Source organism: Hippopotamus amphibius, chromosome 8 (genome assembly GCF_030028045.1).
Source record: "Hippopotamus amphibius kiboko isolate mHipAmp2 chromosome 8, mHipAmp2.hap2, whole genome shotgun sequence".
In the NCBI taxonomy this organism is placed as follows: Eukaryota; Metazoa; Chordata; class Mammalia; order Artiodactyla; family Hippopotamidae; genus Hippopotamus; species Hippopotamus amphibius.
In genome coordinates, this window is record NC_080193.1 from 146,751,591 (window position 1) to 146,768,944 (window position 17,354).

At 51.5% G+C, this 17,354-nt stretch overlaps 1 protein-coding gene across 8 annotated transcripts in view; it reads right to left on the reverse strand.

Moving 5' to 3' along the window:
• The window catches only part of PASK (PAS domain containing serine/threonine kinase), a 37,978-nt gene that overhangs the window by 18,280 nt on the left and 2,344 nt on the right, over nt 1–17,354 (reverse strand). For 6 of the 8 annotated variants that reach the window (XM_057744427.1, XM_057744426.1, XM_057744428.1 and 3 more), the window contains 8 exons: nt 14,754–15,010; nt 12,836–13,068; nt 12,011–12,181; nt 11,185–11,325; nt 10,486–10,620; nt 9,768–10,028; nt 8,430–8,580; nt 6,506–6,629 (listed from right to left, as the gene is read on the reverse strand). In XM_057744427.1, the coding sequence (XP_057600410.1) occupies nt 6,506–6,629; nt 8,430–8,580; nt 9,768–10,028; nt 10,486–10,620; nt 11,185–11,325; nt 12,011–12,181; nt 12,836–13,068; nt 14,754–14,949 (1,412 nt within the window). In that variant the 5' untranslated portion in view covers nt 14,950–15,010. Of the gene's footprint in view, nt 1–6,505; nt 6,630–8,429; nt 8,581–9,767; nt 10,029–10,485; nt 10,621–11,184; nt 11,326–12,010; nt 12,182–12,574; nt 12,713–12,835; nt 13,069–14,753; nt 15,011–17,354 lie in introns of those variants that run through there. The other 2 variants (XM_057744431.1, XM_057744432.1) reach the window with 2 other exon arrangements.

Genomic DNA, 17,354 nt, shown 5'->3' on the forward strand with positions numbered 1-17,354 from the left:
ACCAGGGTGGGAACACAGCCCCACTCATTGGCAGACAAGCAGATTAAAGTTTTACTGAGCTCCGCCCACCAAATCAAAGTGTTACTGAGCTCCGCCCACCCAGCCCTACCCACCATCAGTCCCTCCCATCAGGAAGCATGCATGAGCCTCCTAGATAGCTTCCTCCACAAGAGGGCAGACAGCAGTATCAAGCAGTATCAGCAGTATTTCATCTTGCAGAACTGCAAAACACAGCCACAGAAAGACAGAGAAAATGAAAAGGCAGAGGACTTTGTACCAGCTGAAGGGACAAGATAAAACCCCAGAAAGACAACTAAATGAAGAGGAGATAGGCACACTTCTGGAAAAAGAATTCAGAATAATGATGGTGAAGATGATCCAGAACTTTGAAAAAAGACTGGATGCAAAGATTGAAAAGTTGCAAGAAAAGTTTACCAAAGACCTAGAAGAATTAAAGAACAAACAAACAGACATATGCAACACAATAACTGAAATGAAAATACACTAGAAGGAACCAACAGCAGATTAACTGAGGCAGAAGGGTGAATAAGTGAACTGGAAGACAGAATGGTGATAATCACGGATGTGGAAAAGAATTAAAAAAAAAGAATGAAAAGAACTGAAGATGGCCTAAGAGACCTCTGGGACAACGTTAAACACACCAACATTCGCATTATAGGGGTTCCAGAAGGAGATGAGAGAGAGAAAGGACCCGAGAAGATATTGGAAGAGATTATAGCTGAAAACTTCCCTAACATGGGAAAGGAAATAGCCACCCAAGTCCAGGAAGTGCAGAGAGTCCCAGGCAGGATAAACCCAAGGAGAAACACGCCAAGACACATAGTAGTCAAGTTGACAAAAATTAAAGACAGAGAAAAATTATTAAAAGCAACAAGGGAAAAACGACAAATAACATACAAGGGAACTCCCATAAGGTTAACAGCTGATTTCTCAGCAGAAACCCTGCAAGCCAGAAGGGAGTGGCATGATATATTTCAAGTGATGAAAGGGAAGAACCTACAACCAAGAATACTCTACCCAGCAAGGATCTCATTCAGATTCGATGGAGAAATCAAAAGCTTTACAGACAAGCAACAGCTAGGAGAATTCAGCACCACCAAACCAGCCCTACAACAAATGCTAAAGGAACTTTTCTAAGTGGGAAACATAAGAGAAGAAAAGGACCTATAGAAACAAAAACAAAACAATTAAGAAAACTGTCATAGAAACGTACATATCAATAATTACCTTGAATGTAAATGGACTAAATGCTCCAACCAAAAGACATAAACAGGCTGAATGGATACAAAAACAAGACCCATATATATGCCGTCTACAAGAGGCCCACTTTAGACCTAGGGACACATACAGACTGAAAGTGAGGGGACAGAAAAAGATATTTCATGCAGATGGAAATCAAAAGAAAGCTAGAGTAGAGATACTCATATCAGATAAAAAAGACTTTAAAATCAAAAATGTTACAAGAGACAAGAAAGGACACTTCATAAAGATCAAGGGATCCATCCAAGAAGAGGCGATAACAATTATAAATATATATGCACCCAATATAGGAGCACCTCAATACACAAGGCAAATGCTAACAACTATGAAAGAGGAAATCGACATGAACACAATCATAGTGGGGGACTTGAACACCCCACTTACACCAATGGACACATCATCCACACAGAAAATTAATAAGGAAACACAAGCTTTAAATGACACAATAAATCAGCTGGATTTAATAGACATCTATAGGACATTACATCCAAAATCAGCAGATTACACCTTTTCTGCAAGTGCACATGGAACATTCTCCAGAATAGATCACATTTTGGGTCATAAATCAAGCCTTGGTAAATTTAAGAAAACTGAAATCATATCAAGCATCTTTGCCAACCACAATGCTATGAGATTAGAAATCAATTACAGGAAAAAAACTGTAAAAAGCACAAACACATGGAGGCTAAACAATACGCTACTAAATAACCAATGAATCACTGAAGAAATCAAAGAGGAAATCAAAAAATACCTAGCAACAAATGACAATGAAAATACAACAATCAGAAACCTATGGGATGCAGCAAAGGCAGTCCTAAGAGGGAAGTTTATAGCAATACAATCCTACCTCAACAAGAAAAATCCCAAATAAACAATCTAACCTTACATCTAAAGAAACTAGAGAAAGAAGAGCAAACAAAACCCAAAGTTAGTAGACAGAGAGAAATCATAAACATCAGAGCAGAAACAAATGACATAGAAACAAAGAAAACAATAGCAAAAATCAATAAAACTAAAAGCTGGTTCTTTGAGAAGACAAATAAAATCAATAAATCTCTAGCAAGACTCATCAAGAAAAAGAGGGAGAGGACTCAAATCAATAAAATTAGAAATGAAACAGGAGAAGTTACAACAGACACTGCAGAAATAAAAAGCACCATAAGAGACTACTACGAGCAACTATATGCCAATAAAATGGACAATCTGGATGAAATGGACAGATTCTTAGAAAGGTATAACCTTCCAAGACTGAATCAGGAAGAAATAGAAAATATGAACAGACCAATCACAAGTAATGAAATGGAAACTGTGATTAAAAATCTCCCAACAGGGCTTCCTAGGTGGCACAGTGGTTAAGAATTCACCTGTCAATGCAGGGGACATGAGGTCAAGCCCTGCTCTGTGAAGATCCTATATGCCATGGAGCAACTAAGCCTGTGCACCACAACAAGAGAAACCACTACAAGGAGCCCTTGCATCAAAATGAAAAGTAGCCCCCACTCACACCAACTAGAGAAGGCCCGTGTGCAGCAATGAAGACCCAACACAACCAATAAATAAATTTAATTAATTAATTAATTTTTAAAAAAAAATCTCCCAACAAACAAAAGTCCAGGACCAGATGGATTCACAGGTGAATTCTATCAAACATTTAGGACAAGCTAACACCCATTCTTCCCAAACTCTTCCGAAACATTGCAGAGGAAGGAACACTCCCAAACTCATTTTATGAAGCCACCATCATCACCCTGATACCAAAACCAGGCAAAGATACTACAACAAAAGAAAATTACAGACCAATATCACTGATGAATTTAGATGCAAAAATCTTCAACAAAATACTAGCCAACAGAATCCAACAACACATTAAAAGGATCATACACCATGATCAAGTGGGGTTTATCTCTGGAATGCAAGGATTCTTCAATATATGCAAATCAATCAATGTGATACACCATATTAACAAACTGAAGGATAAAAACCACATGATCATCTCAACAGATGCAGAAAAAGCTTTTGACAACATTCAACACTGATTTATGATAAAAACTCTCCAGAAGGTGGGCATAGAGGGAACCTACCTCAACATAATAAAGGCCATATATGACAAACCCACAGCAAACATCACTGTCAATGGTGAAAAACTGAAAGCATTCCCTCTAAGATCAGGAACAAGACAAGGATGTCCACTCTCGCCACTACTATTCAACATAGTTTTGGAAGTCCTTGCCACAGCAATCAGAGAAGAAAAAGAAATAAAAGGAATCCAAAGTGGAAAAGAAAAAGTAAAACTGTCACTGTTTGCAGATGACATGATACTGTACATAGAAAATCCTAAAGATACCACCAGAAAACTAGTTGAGCTAATCAATGAATCTGGTAAAGTTGCAGGATACAAAATTAACACACAGAAATCTCTTGCATTTCTATACACTAACAATGAAAGATCAGAAAGAGAAATTAAGGAAACAGTCCCATTCACCACTGCAACAAAAAGAATAAAATACCTGGGAATAAACCTAACCAAGGAGGTAAAAGACCTGTACTCAGAAAACTATAAGACACTAATGAAAGAAATCAAAGACGACACCAACAGAGGGAGGGACATACCATGTTCTCGGATTGGAAGAATCAACATTGTGAAAATGACTATACTACCGAAAGCAATTTACAGATTCAATGCAATCCCGATCAAATTACCAAATGGCATTTTTCCCAGAACTAGAACAAGAAATTTTACAATTTGTATGGAAACGCAAAAGACCCCAAATAGCCAAAGCAATCTTGAGAAGGAAAGACAGAGTTGGTGGAATCAGGCTTCCTGACTTCAGGCTATACTACAAGGCTACAGTGATCAAGACAGTATGGTACTGGCACAAAAACAGAAATATAGATCAATGGAACAGGATAGAGAGCCCAGAGATAAACGATGGTCAACTAATCTACGACAAAGGAGGCAAGGATATACAATGGAGAAAAGGCAGCGTCTTCAATAAGTAGTGCTGGGAAAACTGGACAGCTACGTGGAAAAGAATGATATTAGAACACTTCCTAACACCGTAAATAAAAAATAAACTCAAAATGCATTACAGACCTAAATGTAAGGCCAGACACTATAAAACTCCTAGAGGAAAACAGGAAGAACTTTCTTCGACGTAAATAACAGCAAGACCTTTTTTGATCCACCGCCTAGAGTAATGGAAATAAAAACAAAAATAAATAAGTGGACCTAATGAAACTTCAAAGCCTCTGCACAGCAAAGGAAACTATAAGCAAGACAAAAAGACAACCCTCAGAATGGGAGAAAATATTTGCAAACGAATCAACAAACAATTAATCTCCAAAATATACAAACAGTTCATCCAGCTCAATATCAAAAAAACAAACAACCCAATCCAAAAATGGGCAGAAGACCTAAATAAGCATTTCTCCAAAGAAGACATACGGATGGCCAAGAGGCACATGTAAAGCTGCTCAACATCACGAATTATTAGAGAAATGCAAATCAAAATGACAATGAGGTATCACCTCACACGGGTTAGAATGGGCATCATCAGAAAATCTACAAACAGTAAATGCTGGAGAGTGTGGAGAAAAGGGAATGCTCTTGCACTGTTGGTGGGAATGTAAATTGATACAGCCACTATGGAGAACAGTATGGAGGTTCCTTGCAAAACTAAAAATAGAACTACCATATGACCCAGCAATCCCACTGCTGGGCATATACCTAGAGAAAACCATAATTCAAATAGACACATGCAGGGACTTCCTAAGTGGTGCAGTGGGTAAGAATCTGCCTTCCAATGCAGGGGACACGGGTTCGATCCCCGCCTCAGGAAGGTACCACATGCCGTAGAGCAACTAAGCCCGTGCACCACAACTATTGAGCCTGCACTCTAGAGCCTGTGAGCCACAACTATTGAGCCTGCACTCTAGAGCCCGTGAGCCACAACTATTGAGCCCATGTGCCGCAACTACTGAAGCCCATGTGCCTAGAGCCCATGCTCTGCAACGAGAGGCCACCGCAGTGAGAAACCCACGCACCACATGAAGAGTAGCTCCCGCTCGCCGCAACTAGAGAAAGCCCGTGTGCAGCAACGAAGACCCAACACAACCAATAAAATAAATAAATACATACACACATACATTTAAAAAGAAAAAAAGAAAAAAAAAAAAAGACACATGCACTCCAATGTTCATTACAGCAGTATTTACAATAGCCAGGACATGGAAGCAACCTAAATGTTCATCAACAGATGAATGGATAAAAAAGATGTGGTACATATATACAATGGAATATTACTCAGCTGTAAAAAGCAACGAAACTGTGACATTTGTAGAGACAGGGATGGACCTAGAGACTATCATACAGAGAGTGAAATGAGTCAGAAAGAGAAAAACAAGTATCGTATATTAACACATATATGTGGACTATAGAAAAATGGTACAAATCAACCGGTTTGCAAGGCAGAAACAGAGACACAGATGTAGAGAACAAACATATGGCCACCAAGTGGGGAAAGCGAGGAGGGTTGAGGGGGAATGAATTGGGAGATTGGGATACCAAATTGTACACTCTAAATACATGCAGTTTAGTGTATATTAACTGTATCTCAATAAAAGTTCTTAAAAAAACAAAAAAACAAAAACGCATAGCAGGGACTGCCCTGGTGATCCAGTGGTTAAGAATCCACCTACTATGCAGGGGACGCAGGTTGGATCCCTGGTCGGGGAACTAAGATCCCACGTGCCGTGGGGCCAACGAAGCCCACGTGACACAACTACTGAGCTCATGTGCCTCAACTAGAGAGCCCACATGCCACAAAGTACAGAGCCCACGTACTCTGGAGCCCAAGCACCACAAACTACTAGGCCTGCACACCACAACGAAAGAGCCCACGTGCCGCAACGAAGACCTGACGCAGCCAAAAATAAATACTTTTTTAAAATTAAAAATAAAAAATAAAAACTCACAGCAAACAGATTCAAATGATTTTCAAAATGAGGAAATTATGCTGGAATCAGGTCCCTGGAACCTACCTAAATGCTTCCTTACCCATAAAACAGGGCCCATCTCTCGGAGGCTGCGGGGACCCGGCCGGGTGATGCCAGAAGCACTGCCGCTGCCAGGGCAGCAGCAGATGTCGCCTCTGTCACTCCCAGCAACTGAACACCTCTCCAGGGCGCGCCCCGTCAGCGTACCCATCCCTCATGGAGGACTCACCCTGGAGTGGGCACTGCCACGAGGGGGGCATCCAGGTGGCTCCTGGCGTCCGCAGGAAGCTGGGCCCTGGGACAGGCATCCTGGGTCTCCGCTGGCTCTGGAGTCTCGGTGCTCACCCCCGGATCTGGCGGCAACAGCAGAAAAAAGTGTTTTGCGTTTGCCGGCACGTCCTGCTGAAGACCACCTCCTCATGCCCTGTGACCAGTGAGCACGGGCAAGGCCCCTCACCCGACCTCGGACACGCCGCCAGCCCCACTGGCACAGCACATCCCAGACCCCACCGGCCCCCACCGCACCATGGACACCGGGTCCAGGCCAGCAGCCTCGCTGGGCGCCCCCTGCTCCATCCTGGGCCCCACGCCCACTGACCCCGGAGTCAGAACATGCCCCTCATCTGCCCCCAGCCCCCAAGGGTTCCACTCTGACTCCAGGTGAAAACCAAAGGCCCGGTGGCCTGACCCTGTGTCTCTCCCCGGGGCCTCTTGGGCCCAGCCCTCTGGCCATCCCACCACACCTGGCGCTGCTCCCTGTCCCAGAGGCCACCCCTGCCTCCTTCCGGCCCAGGGACCCCGAGACTGCACACCCTCCCTCCTCCGCTCTTCCTTTTGAGCGCGGGTCCCCTCCTACGGCTTGCACCTGCACTGTGTGCCACCTGCCTGCCCCTGTGCTCCCGGAGCCCAGAGGCACCTGCCTGCCTACAAAGGGCCCGGGACACCACAGGTTACTGCCGTCAGAGCCGTCAGACTGTCCTCGCCACACAGCAGCCCGCGTCAGGGAGGCCCTTAGAAAGAGCTCCGGCCCCTGGCGGACGGGCGCAGGCAGGCTGGCACCACGAGCAGAGTGTGCACCCCCACTCGCCCGGAAGCACGTCCACGAGTCCATTCGGAGACGGCGAGGGGACAGAGCTTCTGTAACATCCCCTCCCCGCCCCCGCCCCCTACAGAGAGCAGGAACTACACATGCACACTGGGAGGAACGCGGAGTTCTGGAAAAAGAGGAAAGGGAATGAATCAGTGATAGAGAAAAAACTTGGAAAAAGGAGTCTGCAGACAGAAGAACCCAGATACGATGACGAAAACCCCATGTTAAGAAAAGTGGTCATTCAAAGAGACAGTAGCCTAACAAAGCATCTTTTAAAACCTGAAGAGAAGACTGTCTGAGAACATACACATTCATGTCCCCAACTGAACACCAGAGTCACGTTTTCCCTCAGTGACTGTATTAAATCCACCTCTGTGTTTACTCAAACACCACGTCTTTCCACAGGCTGCCCTCAGGTGACAGCACCCCACGGGCGCGGAGCCGGGAGGACCCCCGAGGCAGGGCCGGCGAAGCTCCTCCTCGGGCTTCCTTGAGGGGCAGGTGAGCACCCAGGAAGCTCTGCCAGACCCTCCGTTGGTCCTCCGCTTCCCGGGACTCCAACGCCAGAAAGGGACCCTCCAGCGGGAGCCCCGCGGCATCCCTCACGCACGGTGCCCACGTCATGTGGTGGGACTCGGGCATTTGTTGGAATCATTTTAAATGTTAAGTTAAAAGTACTGGAAATAAACATAACTAAACAAACAAAACCCGCCAGGACTGTTTACTCGGGGATTCATCTGGCAGGCCGCGTCAATTCTGTCTTCAGCTGCTCACGCAGAGCGACATCATGTACTCGCACGAGGACCGCTGACCAGCGCTGCAGTCCCAGATGCCGGCACGCACTGACTCACCTAGGAATCCCTCTTCCTCCTCTGCGCTGACACAGCTGCGAGACCCACACACAAGTGTACCATCCCCTGAGAACACTGAAGGCCCACAAGAGACGGAGAGGAACATCTAAGCCACACAAGCAGGGTCTCCTCAACAGCCATCCCATCTCCCATGGAGGCCGGGCGTAGGGCTGGGCGGCCGCAGGTGCGCCTGGAAGGAAGCCAGCTCTCACCCTCGGCTGTGTGCCGGACGTCCCCGGGGGTCTCCCTAGGCCCACTCTGGCTGCCAGCATCCAGGCAGGTGGCCACGTCCGGCAGCTCTAAGGAACCATCATAGGCGAGGTCCATGTAGTGGTAGAAACCAGGAATCAGGAAAGTGATGTTCTACAAAACAAGAGGACATTTCAGAACCTGGCAGGAGTCCTCACTGGCCCCCTGGACCACGCCACCGTCCATTCTGGGCAGAGACTGCAGACGACGTGAGCAAGTCCCTGGGTGAGGTTAGGGAGGCCCACGACCAAACCCCTCTGTGCAGGCCCGAAGCCCCCCGGACGCCCATCATGGAAACTATAACCTGCTTCCCTTTTCCTCAGCACACGCTGAAGAGACTGCGTCCACACACACCCCGAAAGGAGCTGGTACCACCAACATTCCTGCGGGAAGCCCTCAAACAGAAGTTATTCCAACTGCGTTTTCATTAACTTCAACTGAACTAAATTTGACTTAATTTAACTAAGTTTGACTTAATTCAATTAGCATTTCTATTAGTGAACACAGAGGAACCTATTCTGGGAGACTCAAAAGAAGTTAAAGCTCTGGCTGGCTGGACGGGGTGCAGGGTTGGCCCCAGCGAGAGTGACGAGGGGGACAGCCGCCCGTGGGGAGTGAGGCCCTTGGTGGAAGGCTGTGGGGGACCCTGGGCCTGCACGCAAGCATAGGAGCCAGGCCAGCCAGGGACGGGGGGCCACGCAGGGGTCAAGAGCAACAGCACGCAGCAGCCTCTCCTTCCTGCAGGAACCACCGCCCAATCGAGTGGGGGCCCATGCCCCTCCCAGAAGCCCTGGAGGACTGTTGAGACCACCCAAGGAGGGCCACTCCCAGGCCACCTGAGATGCTCGCCTGCCCTCAGAGCCCAGCTCAACCCAAGGAAGGTTCAAGAAACAGCTTCCTCTGACCCTGACCCACCACTGCCCCCAGGACGGTCGTGGGAGGTGTGGACAAGCCCCAGCCCGTGGGTGTGGAGTGAATCCGCACGGCTGTGACACACACCCTCATCCAGTAACTCAGACCACATCTTGCTTGGGACAGGTTTTGAGGTGAGAGCCCCTCCCTCCTCTGGGGGGAACACAGCACCCAAGGGCTCTGGAGGTGGTCCAAAGGGTCATCGAGTGCTTCCTGTGGGGTCCAGGTAACTGGGCACAGGCCGGGCATTGGGGTCATGAGCAGAGGCCCCCCCATCTGGGCCTGAGATCCCCCGGGGAAAGCCGGTGAGCTGGACCAGAAGACCCAGAAGCACAGGCCTGTGAGAGGCCAAGACCAGCTTCCCCGTGGCTGGGGGGGGCGGGGCCCACCTTGCCCAGGAGCTCGGCCTTTCCATAACCAAACAGCATCAGAGCAAAGCTGTGGTTGATGCCACAGATGGTCCCGTCGGGCAGGAGGGTGACGAGCCCACTGATGGTGGAGAACACCCAGACGGACGCCGAGTAGTCCCAGTCGGGGTCTGCCTTGCTGTCTGCTGTCTCCTCGCCGCCGGGTTTAGATTTCAGCTTCAGGCTCAGAGGGAAGGTGGTGCCGTCCTTGGCTCTTCCGACAGACCTCTGAATCTTGAGATTCTGAAAGGAAGACGTGCCACTGAGCCGACCGCAGCACCTCCTGTGGTGCTGTAGATCTAAATCCAGCCATGCCCATCAGTGAGTGCCCCCAGAACACCTAACTCTCAGACCGACCCACCTTCAGCTGACCCACAGTCCTGCTTCGGGGGAGACCTGCCACCCGCCAATGCTCCCTGCTCCTCACAGGGAGCCTCTCAATTACAGAGAGCCCAGCAGGAGCTCCAGGGAGGGGACGGAGGGGCAGGGGCCATCACTCAGGGAGCCACGGAGGCTCTGAGCCTCGGTCCAGACTCCAAAGCCCAGACAGCTCTAAGCAGAACCTGTCCCGTTGTGTCCAGGCACCAGATACTCCTGCTGTCAGGAACCCTGGCCTCTGCAGGTCACGGGTCTAAGAACTTGACAGCCACCTGATCAAGAGATTCCAGCAGCCACCGGGCCCCAGCCACGGGGGTCCTACCTTGGGGACGTGCTCGCCAGGAGGGGGGAGCTGCACGGAAGGAATCAGGTCTGTGATACACTGCCCCACCACTTCCTCCCCAGATGCGAATCCATGCAGGTGGGCAAAGAGACCATCGCAGGACGTCACGGTTCCCTTGGAGGAAAAGCCAGGGTTTTAAGCCTTGTAATGAAAGTTTCTTGCGCTTCAGCTTTAAACTCACTGAACTTCCATGTCTTCAAGCTGAAAGCAAGGCTATCAGTGCTACCTCTCCCCGCTGAAGCCCCCCTCAGAACGCCGTCTTCCTCCCCCTGCCAGACATACCTAAACACGCATTTGCCCAGGCATCTGCAGAAGCCCAGCACACGCTGTGGCTCAGCAACTACATGTATGACCCCCACACCCACGCCTGCCTCTACATGCCGTCTGCGTGTCAGCCACCACTCAGAGGGATGTACACGTCTCACTTTACTGAAGTGTTAAGATAACCCTATGAGTGCCAGCACAATATCCTGATTTTACAGGTGAGGGAGCGGGGCCACGGGGAGAATGGGTTCCCTGCTCAAGTGCACACAATTAGCGGGCCGCTGGGGGCAAACCCTCCAGAACCCCATGCCCTCTTTCTGCCCAAAGCCCAGGTGGGGACAACGTGTGCTCAAGCGCTGGGGAGGTGATGCGTGGTAAAGCAACACGCAGCTGAGTAACCGAACACAGACTCACATCACTCTGGAAAGCCACCCAGGCCGAGACCCTCTCCACGGGCTCCAGCACGACCACGCAGCAGAGGCTGTGCTCCTGCTTCAGCCTCTTCATCCACACCGAGACGGGGATCTTCTCCCCGCTGCGGCTCACGATGTCCACCTGGGGGCACAGAGGGGCTCAGACCTGGCCAGGGCCCAGCACGCGAGCGCGCCTGGCCGCGGCTCACCCGCCTCACGTCTCAGAGAGTAACCGGAGTGCAAACGGGGCTTCTGACACCTAACCTTCCAGTCTCTGAGGGAGGGAGTGACCTGTCGGAAGAGTATGTGTCTTTCACCCTCAGCTTCAGGGTAATAAAGCAGGGGGAAAGCGGTGTCTGTAATCTCTTAAAGAAGAGACACGGATACACGCTGAATGTCTGAACTTTCTTCCGCGTAGTCATCTTATGGACAGGTAATTTTCAAGACGTACTGGGTCCTATGGAATCTGTTTCGCTGCCTGAGGCTCAGGGCTCAGCTTCTAACATGCAGGTCAGCCTGTCAGCATCTGGCTTGGACACACACACAGGGAGGCCCAAAGCTCCAGAGAAACCTGGCAGCTACGCCAGCCCCTCCAACACCACCAAACAACTGGGGTGTGGAGATGTGGATGGGAGACAGCAGAACAAGCGACGCCTCAGGAACCTGCAGGCCTGTGAACGCGGGTCAAGCCTCCTCCCTCGTCAAGGAGCACTGGGGAAGCGCACGGTCAGCGGCAGCACTGTCTCGGTCCCCCCAGCACCCCAGCTGCCCCCCACGCCAAGGCTGAGGGCAGGACAGTGCCGACAGCAACCCCCGCCCACACTCACCACCGTGCCGAACGTGACCGCGGTGTGGCCATCGGCCTCCACGTGCTCCTCACTGAGGGCCTGCACCACGTCAGGGTCTGGCTTCAGGAAGAACTGCGTGAGCTTCTGGCCGATCAGGTCGTGGCTGCTGTAGCCCAGGAGCCGGCAGGCTCTGTCGTTGGCCACCAGGATCTGAGGTTGAGAGAGGAGGGCAGCCGCGTCACGAGCAGCTCCTCCACCTCCCAGAACAGCCGAGGAGAAGGCGGCAAGAAGGTGGCACAGGGCCCTGCGACCTGTCCTCCCCGCCACGTCCCACCATCGGCAAGCGCACAGCAGAGCCACCCCACAACGTCCAGCGTCTCGACCGCTGGAAACAAGAAACACCACCGGCCAGTGCAGCAAGCGGCACGGAGACGGAAACCACGCACCCTGCACCCGCCAAGATGAGCACCGCGTCATGAAGACCAGGCAGGAGAGACAGGGATGCACCCCACACGTCCAGCCCGTCTTACAGTCTCAGCTCTCTGCACGTAAATGTGCATCATGCAAGCACGTTTAATTCAAATACTGAATATCCACTCTTACTTCCGCTGCGCCGACACCTGAGCAACACGAGTAGGTGACGCGCTGCCTCCCTCTCCTTGAAACTCTACCTCGATGAGAGGATTCGATTTGTTTTGATTGACTCCTACGGAGGTCTCCAAAGTCACCTCTCTCCAGCTACTATAAAGGTAGAAGCAGCTGCTTTTCTAACTGCACCTAAAACACTCAAGCGTCTCTGTTCAAGGTTACAGTTGGAGGCACAGACCCCAAACTCGCGGCTGGGTCACAAACCGAAGCACGTACCTCTGTGGTCTTGGCGTCCACGGTGAAAACAGCCTTGTTGGGGTTGCACACAGGCACCGAGGGCAGAGGTGTGGACCACCCTGAGGACAAGCCCCGCAGCAGGGAGCAGCAGGACGTGCTGCCCAGGGACCCTGCCAGGTCCACCTGATCAGGCGCGGCCGGGCAGTGCAATTTGCTTGTGCAAATATTTTGGGCAGCCAGTGATGACAGACAGTAGGAGCTCCATCTGTCTTCTGAAAGCAAAGAAAGGAACGCTTCAGACCTCACGTCGCTGAAACACACAAAACACACAGCCCCTGCCTCTAACTCCTGCAAACAGATCCAAGGATGAAGTTGACCCGCAGTGCTGATTCACACTGTAGACTTGCATCCGAATATCCCCCCGAGTCCGCCTGGACAGCCACCACACAGCCACGTCCTATCAGAAGCACAAAGGGCCTCAACGTTTCTGTGCAAACACTCTGAGGTCCCCTCCCACCCACCCCTCCAAGGGGCGCTCTCCGGGGTCCACCGGTCCGGGACCCACAGCCCCTCCAGCTGCTTCCCCTCGCCTGTTCCTGGCAAGTCTTACAAACTCCAGAGCTACCTACCCACTTGGGCTTCCCTTCTCCTTCACCCTCAGGGTCACTGCAGAAAGTCTGCTCTCGGCAACATCGCCAGTGGCTCCTGAGTCCCGACCGTCAATTCTCAGATCTACCCCCACCCACCCCACCTCTCAGCAGTGCTGGGCCAGGAAGGCCACTGCCCTCCTCCCGACCCCGCCTGCTCTCAGCAGGGCACCCTCTCCCTTCCACCTTCTCACCTCTCTCCACTGCAGGATCCCAGGGGCTCAGCCTCAGGACCTCCAGCCATCCCACCCACTCCCTGGTGGCTTTAAACATGCTTCACACAGACACGTGCGGACAGCCCCACGCTGACACCTGCAGCCCTGACCCTCCCCTGGGCTCCAGCTGCTGGCTCCCCCTTTCCCAGCTCAGTGAATGTCAACTCCATCCTTCCAGCGGCCCAAAAATCAAACAACCAAAGGTGACTATTCCCTCCTCTCCCCGCTGGGCCCCTCAGAGAGGATTCCCTGACTTTCCCAGTTAACAGGCCCACCCGCTGGCCCGCGGCCACCTGCCCTGGGCCTCCTCTTCCCGGGCAGCCAGTCCCAAGCTCGGTTCAACCCACCCTCAGGCCTCAGGACGGGCACTGAGACACCAGCTCTGCCTCTGTGCCCCACCCCTCCTGACCAGCACCTCCCACTGGAGCCCTCGCTCCCGAGGGGGTGGCCTGCATGCCTCACTGACCCACGAGGCTGCTCCCGCAGCATGTGCTCCCTGAGCACACTGTCCCCTCCAGATGCTCCTCCCCTCTCCCCTAGACCAGACCCCATCTCCCTTCCCCTGCAGCCCTTTCCTCCAGCTGCAGTCGTCTCCTCGTTGTCCTAACTGGCTCCCCAAGGTCCGGGTCCCCCGACCCCCAGCAGGCACCTGCCACTCCCCAGGCCCCCCCCCCCCCCGCCTCCGGTGAGGAGCCACCCAGGCAGAGCAACACCTCCCCCGACTCCCCGGCCTGGGTACAGCATGAGCCCACACAGCCCGCCTGCACCCAGGAGGAAAGCAGGAGCCTTGGCACGGTCAGCCAACACGCGCAGAGCTCAGTGAACAGAGCCAAGTCTGGCTGGTGGCAGCCGGTCCGGCCCGGCCCGGCGGCCTCACACACCCTGGAGCAATAAACAACGCCCAGCTCTGTCCCGACCCCAGACTTCAGGCCAGTTCCCACTGCCGCCTGAAGAGGAGTTTCCTGCGCAAGAATCACAGCAGAACAAACGCGCAGGAGGGTCTTCCTCCACAAGAGCAGAGTCACAGAGCAGAGCCCAGTGTGGCCCTACTTGCACACGCAAGGCGGACGCCCCAGTGGTAAGAAGGGTGGTTACCGGACAGCGCCATCCTGCTCTGGCAGAGCTTCGACAGCCCGCGCCTTCTGCTCAGGTGTCTGTGGGTGGAGGACCAGGACTTGCTGGGCTCGGAGGCAGTCTGTGGGGCGGGGCCTTCCGGGGGCGCCGGCAGGGAGAGGCTCCCGCCCTGGCCCCCGTGGTCCTCTTCCGAGGCCGTTGAGCCTCTGTCCTCCATCGGGAGCCGGCAGGCCAGCAGGACAGTCACCCACTGGAAAATGAAGTGAGCTGATCAGCGTCTACGAGGCAAGAACAAAGGCAGTTTAGCCACTGATTCTTCACAGACGGAGTTCAGCTCAGCCCCAAACACGCACACGCACCCAAGAGCCACCCTGGGTCAGAACCTACAAAACGAGCATAGTCCAACCAGAGAGAAGTGCGTAGGAAGGGGTGGGAAAGAGAGAAGGAAAAAGGGGAAAACCAGAGCAGAGTGGGGCAGAGCGTGAAGGACATCTTGCACTACAGTACAGACCCACCCCGGGGAGGCCCAGGCCAGCGGCCTTGATGAAGGAGGAGGCCAAAGCCAGGGTGACGTGCCCCTAGAGTCAAGCTGGCTCCCCACTTCTGGATCACCTTCTGGGCACGCAGAACCCCAGAGCTCCCAGCCAGAGGGCCTGGAGCCCACTCCCCAGACCTGCACTGGCCTCTTCCCCACATTGGTCCTGCCACATCAGCACCCACAGCCCCAAGAACAGGCCGAGGAGCAGCCCTGCCCCCAACAATGAGAAGGCAGAGGAAAACCAAGCTTCAACAGCAGGAAAGGGTGCCCTCCAAACACAGGATGGACCTGGCAGCTGGCCCGTCCGACACCACCACGTTACAGCACAGAACTCCCAGGAGGCCCAACTCACCAGTCCCATCCTGACTTCACAGAGATTCATCAGGATAGGAGGGCAGTGCCTTTCACAGTGAACAGTTTGTGGGCTGGTTTATAGTTTTGCACACGGTGACCACAATGTGGGGTCTCTGGTGTGCTCGTGCCCCGGGCCGCTCTGATGTTACTGCTGGGGCCTGCTGACGCCCACCTGGGCTGCCCGCTCCTAAGCTCCGTGGCATGGGGGGCCCCTAGACAGAAAGATCACTGAAGGTCCCACTAAAACCTGTGGAAGGATAATGATCAAAACACGCCACAGAGCTACAGAAACAGAGGTCAACACGTGGGGGAACAAAACGAGCCAATAGAACATAATTTCAGAAACAGACCAAAGGGACCCTGCCACACAGCAAAGATCAACAGGGCACCACCAGCATGTTCCCCAGCTCGGTGAGGCCCTGGACAGGCACTTGACCTTCCAGTTTCAGTGTCCTCATGTACAAAACATGATTAACAGTAACACATACCACATAGTACTCTTGGGAGGGTCCAGAGACCTATGTTAGGACTGGCATATTGTAAAAATTAAGAATTCTAATGTTGGGCTTCCTAGGTGGCGCAGTGGTTAAGAATCCACCTGCCAATGCAGGGGACACGGGGTCGATCCCTGCTCCAGGAAGATCCTGCGTGCCGTGGAGCAACTAAGCCCATGCACCACAACTACAGAGCCTGTGCTCTAAAGCCCGTGAGCCACAACTGCTGAGCCCACGTGCCGCAACTACTGAAGCCCACGCGCCTAGAGCCCATGCTCCGCAACAAGAGAAGCCACAGCAATAAGAAGCCTGCGCACTGCAAAGAGTAGCCTCTGCTTGCAACAACTAGAGAAAGCCCATGTGCAGCAACGAAGACCCAACACAACCAATAAATTAATTAATTTTAAAAAAAGAATTCTAATGTTGATAAAGATGTAGATCAATGGGATTGCTAACAAATTAACATAATCTCTTTAAAAAACAATTTAAGTCAAACATTCTCCTTCTCTGACAGTACTTTCCACTCTTATATTCTATAGAAATTCTTGCACACGGGTAGCAAGTCACACTCAAGAGTGTTCAGGGCAGTATGGTTCATAACGGCAAAAGAAAAAAGAAAAGAAAAAACCTAAACACTCATCAATTAAAAAATAGATTTAAAATTCTCGTACATTCATGCTGTAAATTACAGTAGTGAAGACAAATTCTATACACACAAGGGTAAATCTTCGCGACATAAGTGAAAAACACCAAGTTACAAAAGACTATCAGCAACAGGATTCCCTTCCTGTAACACCCCGTGATCGAAATACACTGTTCAGGGGCACACACTGGGGTGACAACCCCAAACCCCAGGCGGGCGTGTCCTCTGGGGGCCCAGCAGCGAGCCGCAACGAGGACGGGCACAGGGGCCAGGGCCTCGCACGTCCTAATTCGGGTGGTAGGTGTACGCACGTTCACATTACTGTTGTGATTTATGACTAATATTGCAAACGAACTGACTAGTATATACTGAAAAATTGAGATGTTTTCCATGTACATGTTTATATCCCGCGCGGGGAAAACAACGGCTGGCTGTGAACCAAAAGATGAGTAGGAAGCAGGAAGTAAAACAATAAACCATTAGAATGTGTTGCTCTCCTGCAAGTAGCAACACTTAAATGTCACAGGTGAATACTTCCTCTTTGAAGCATCTCAATGCACTAATCATTTCTATAATAACTAACAATGACATGA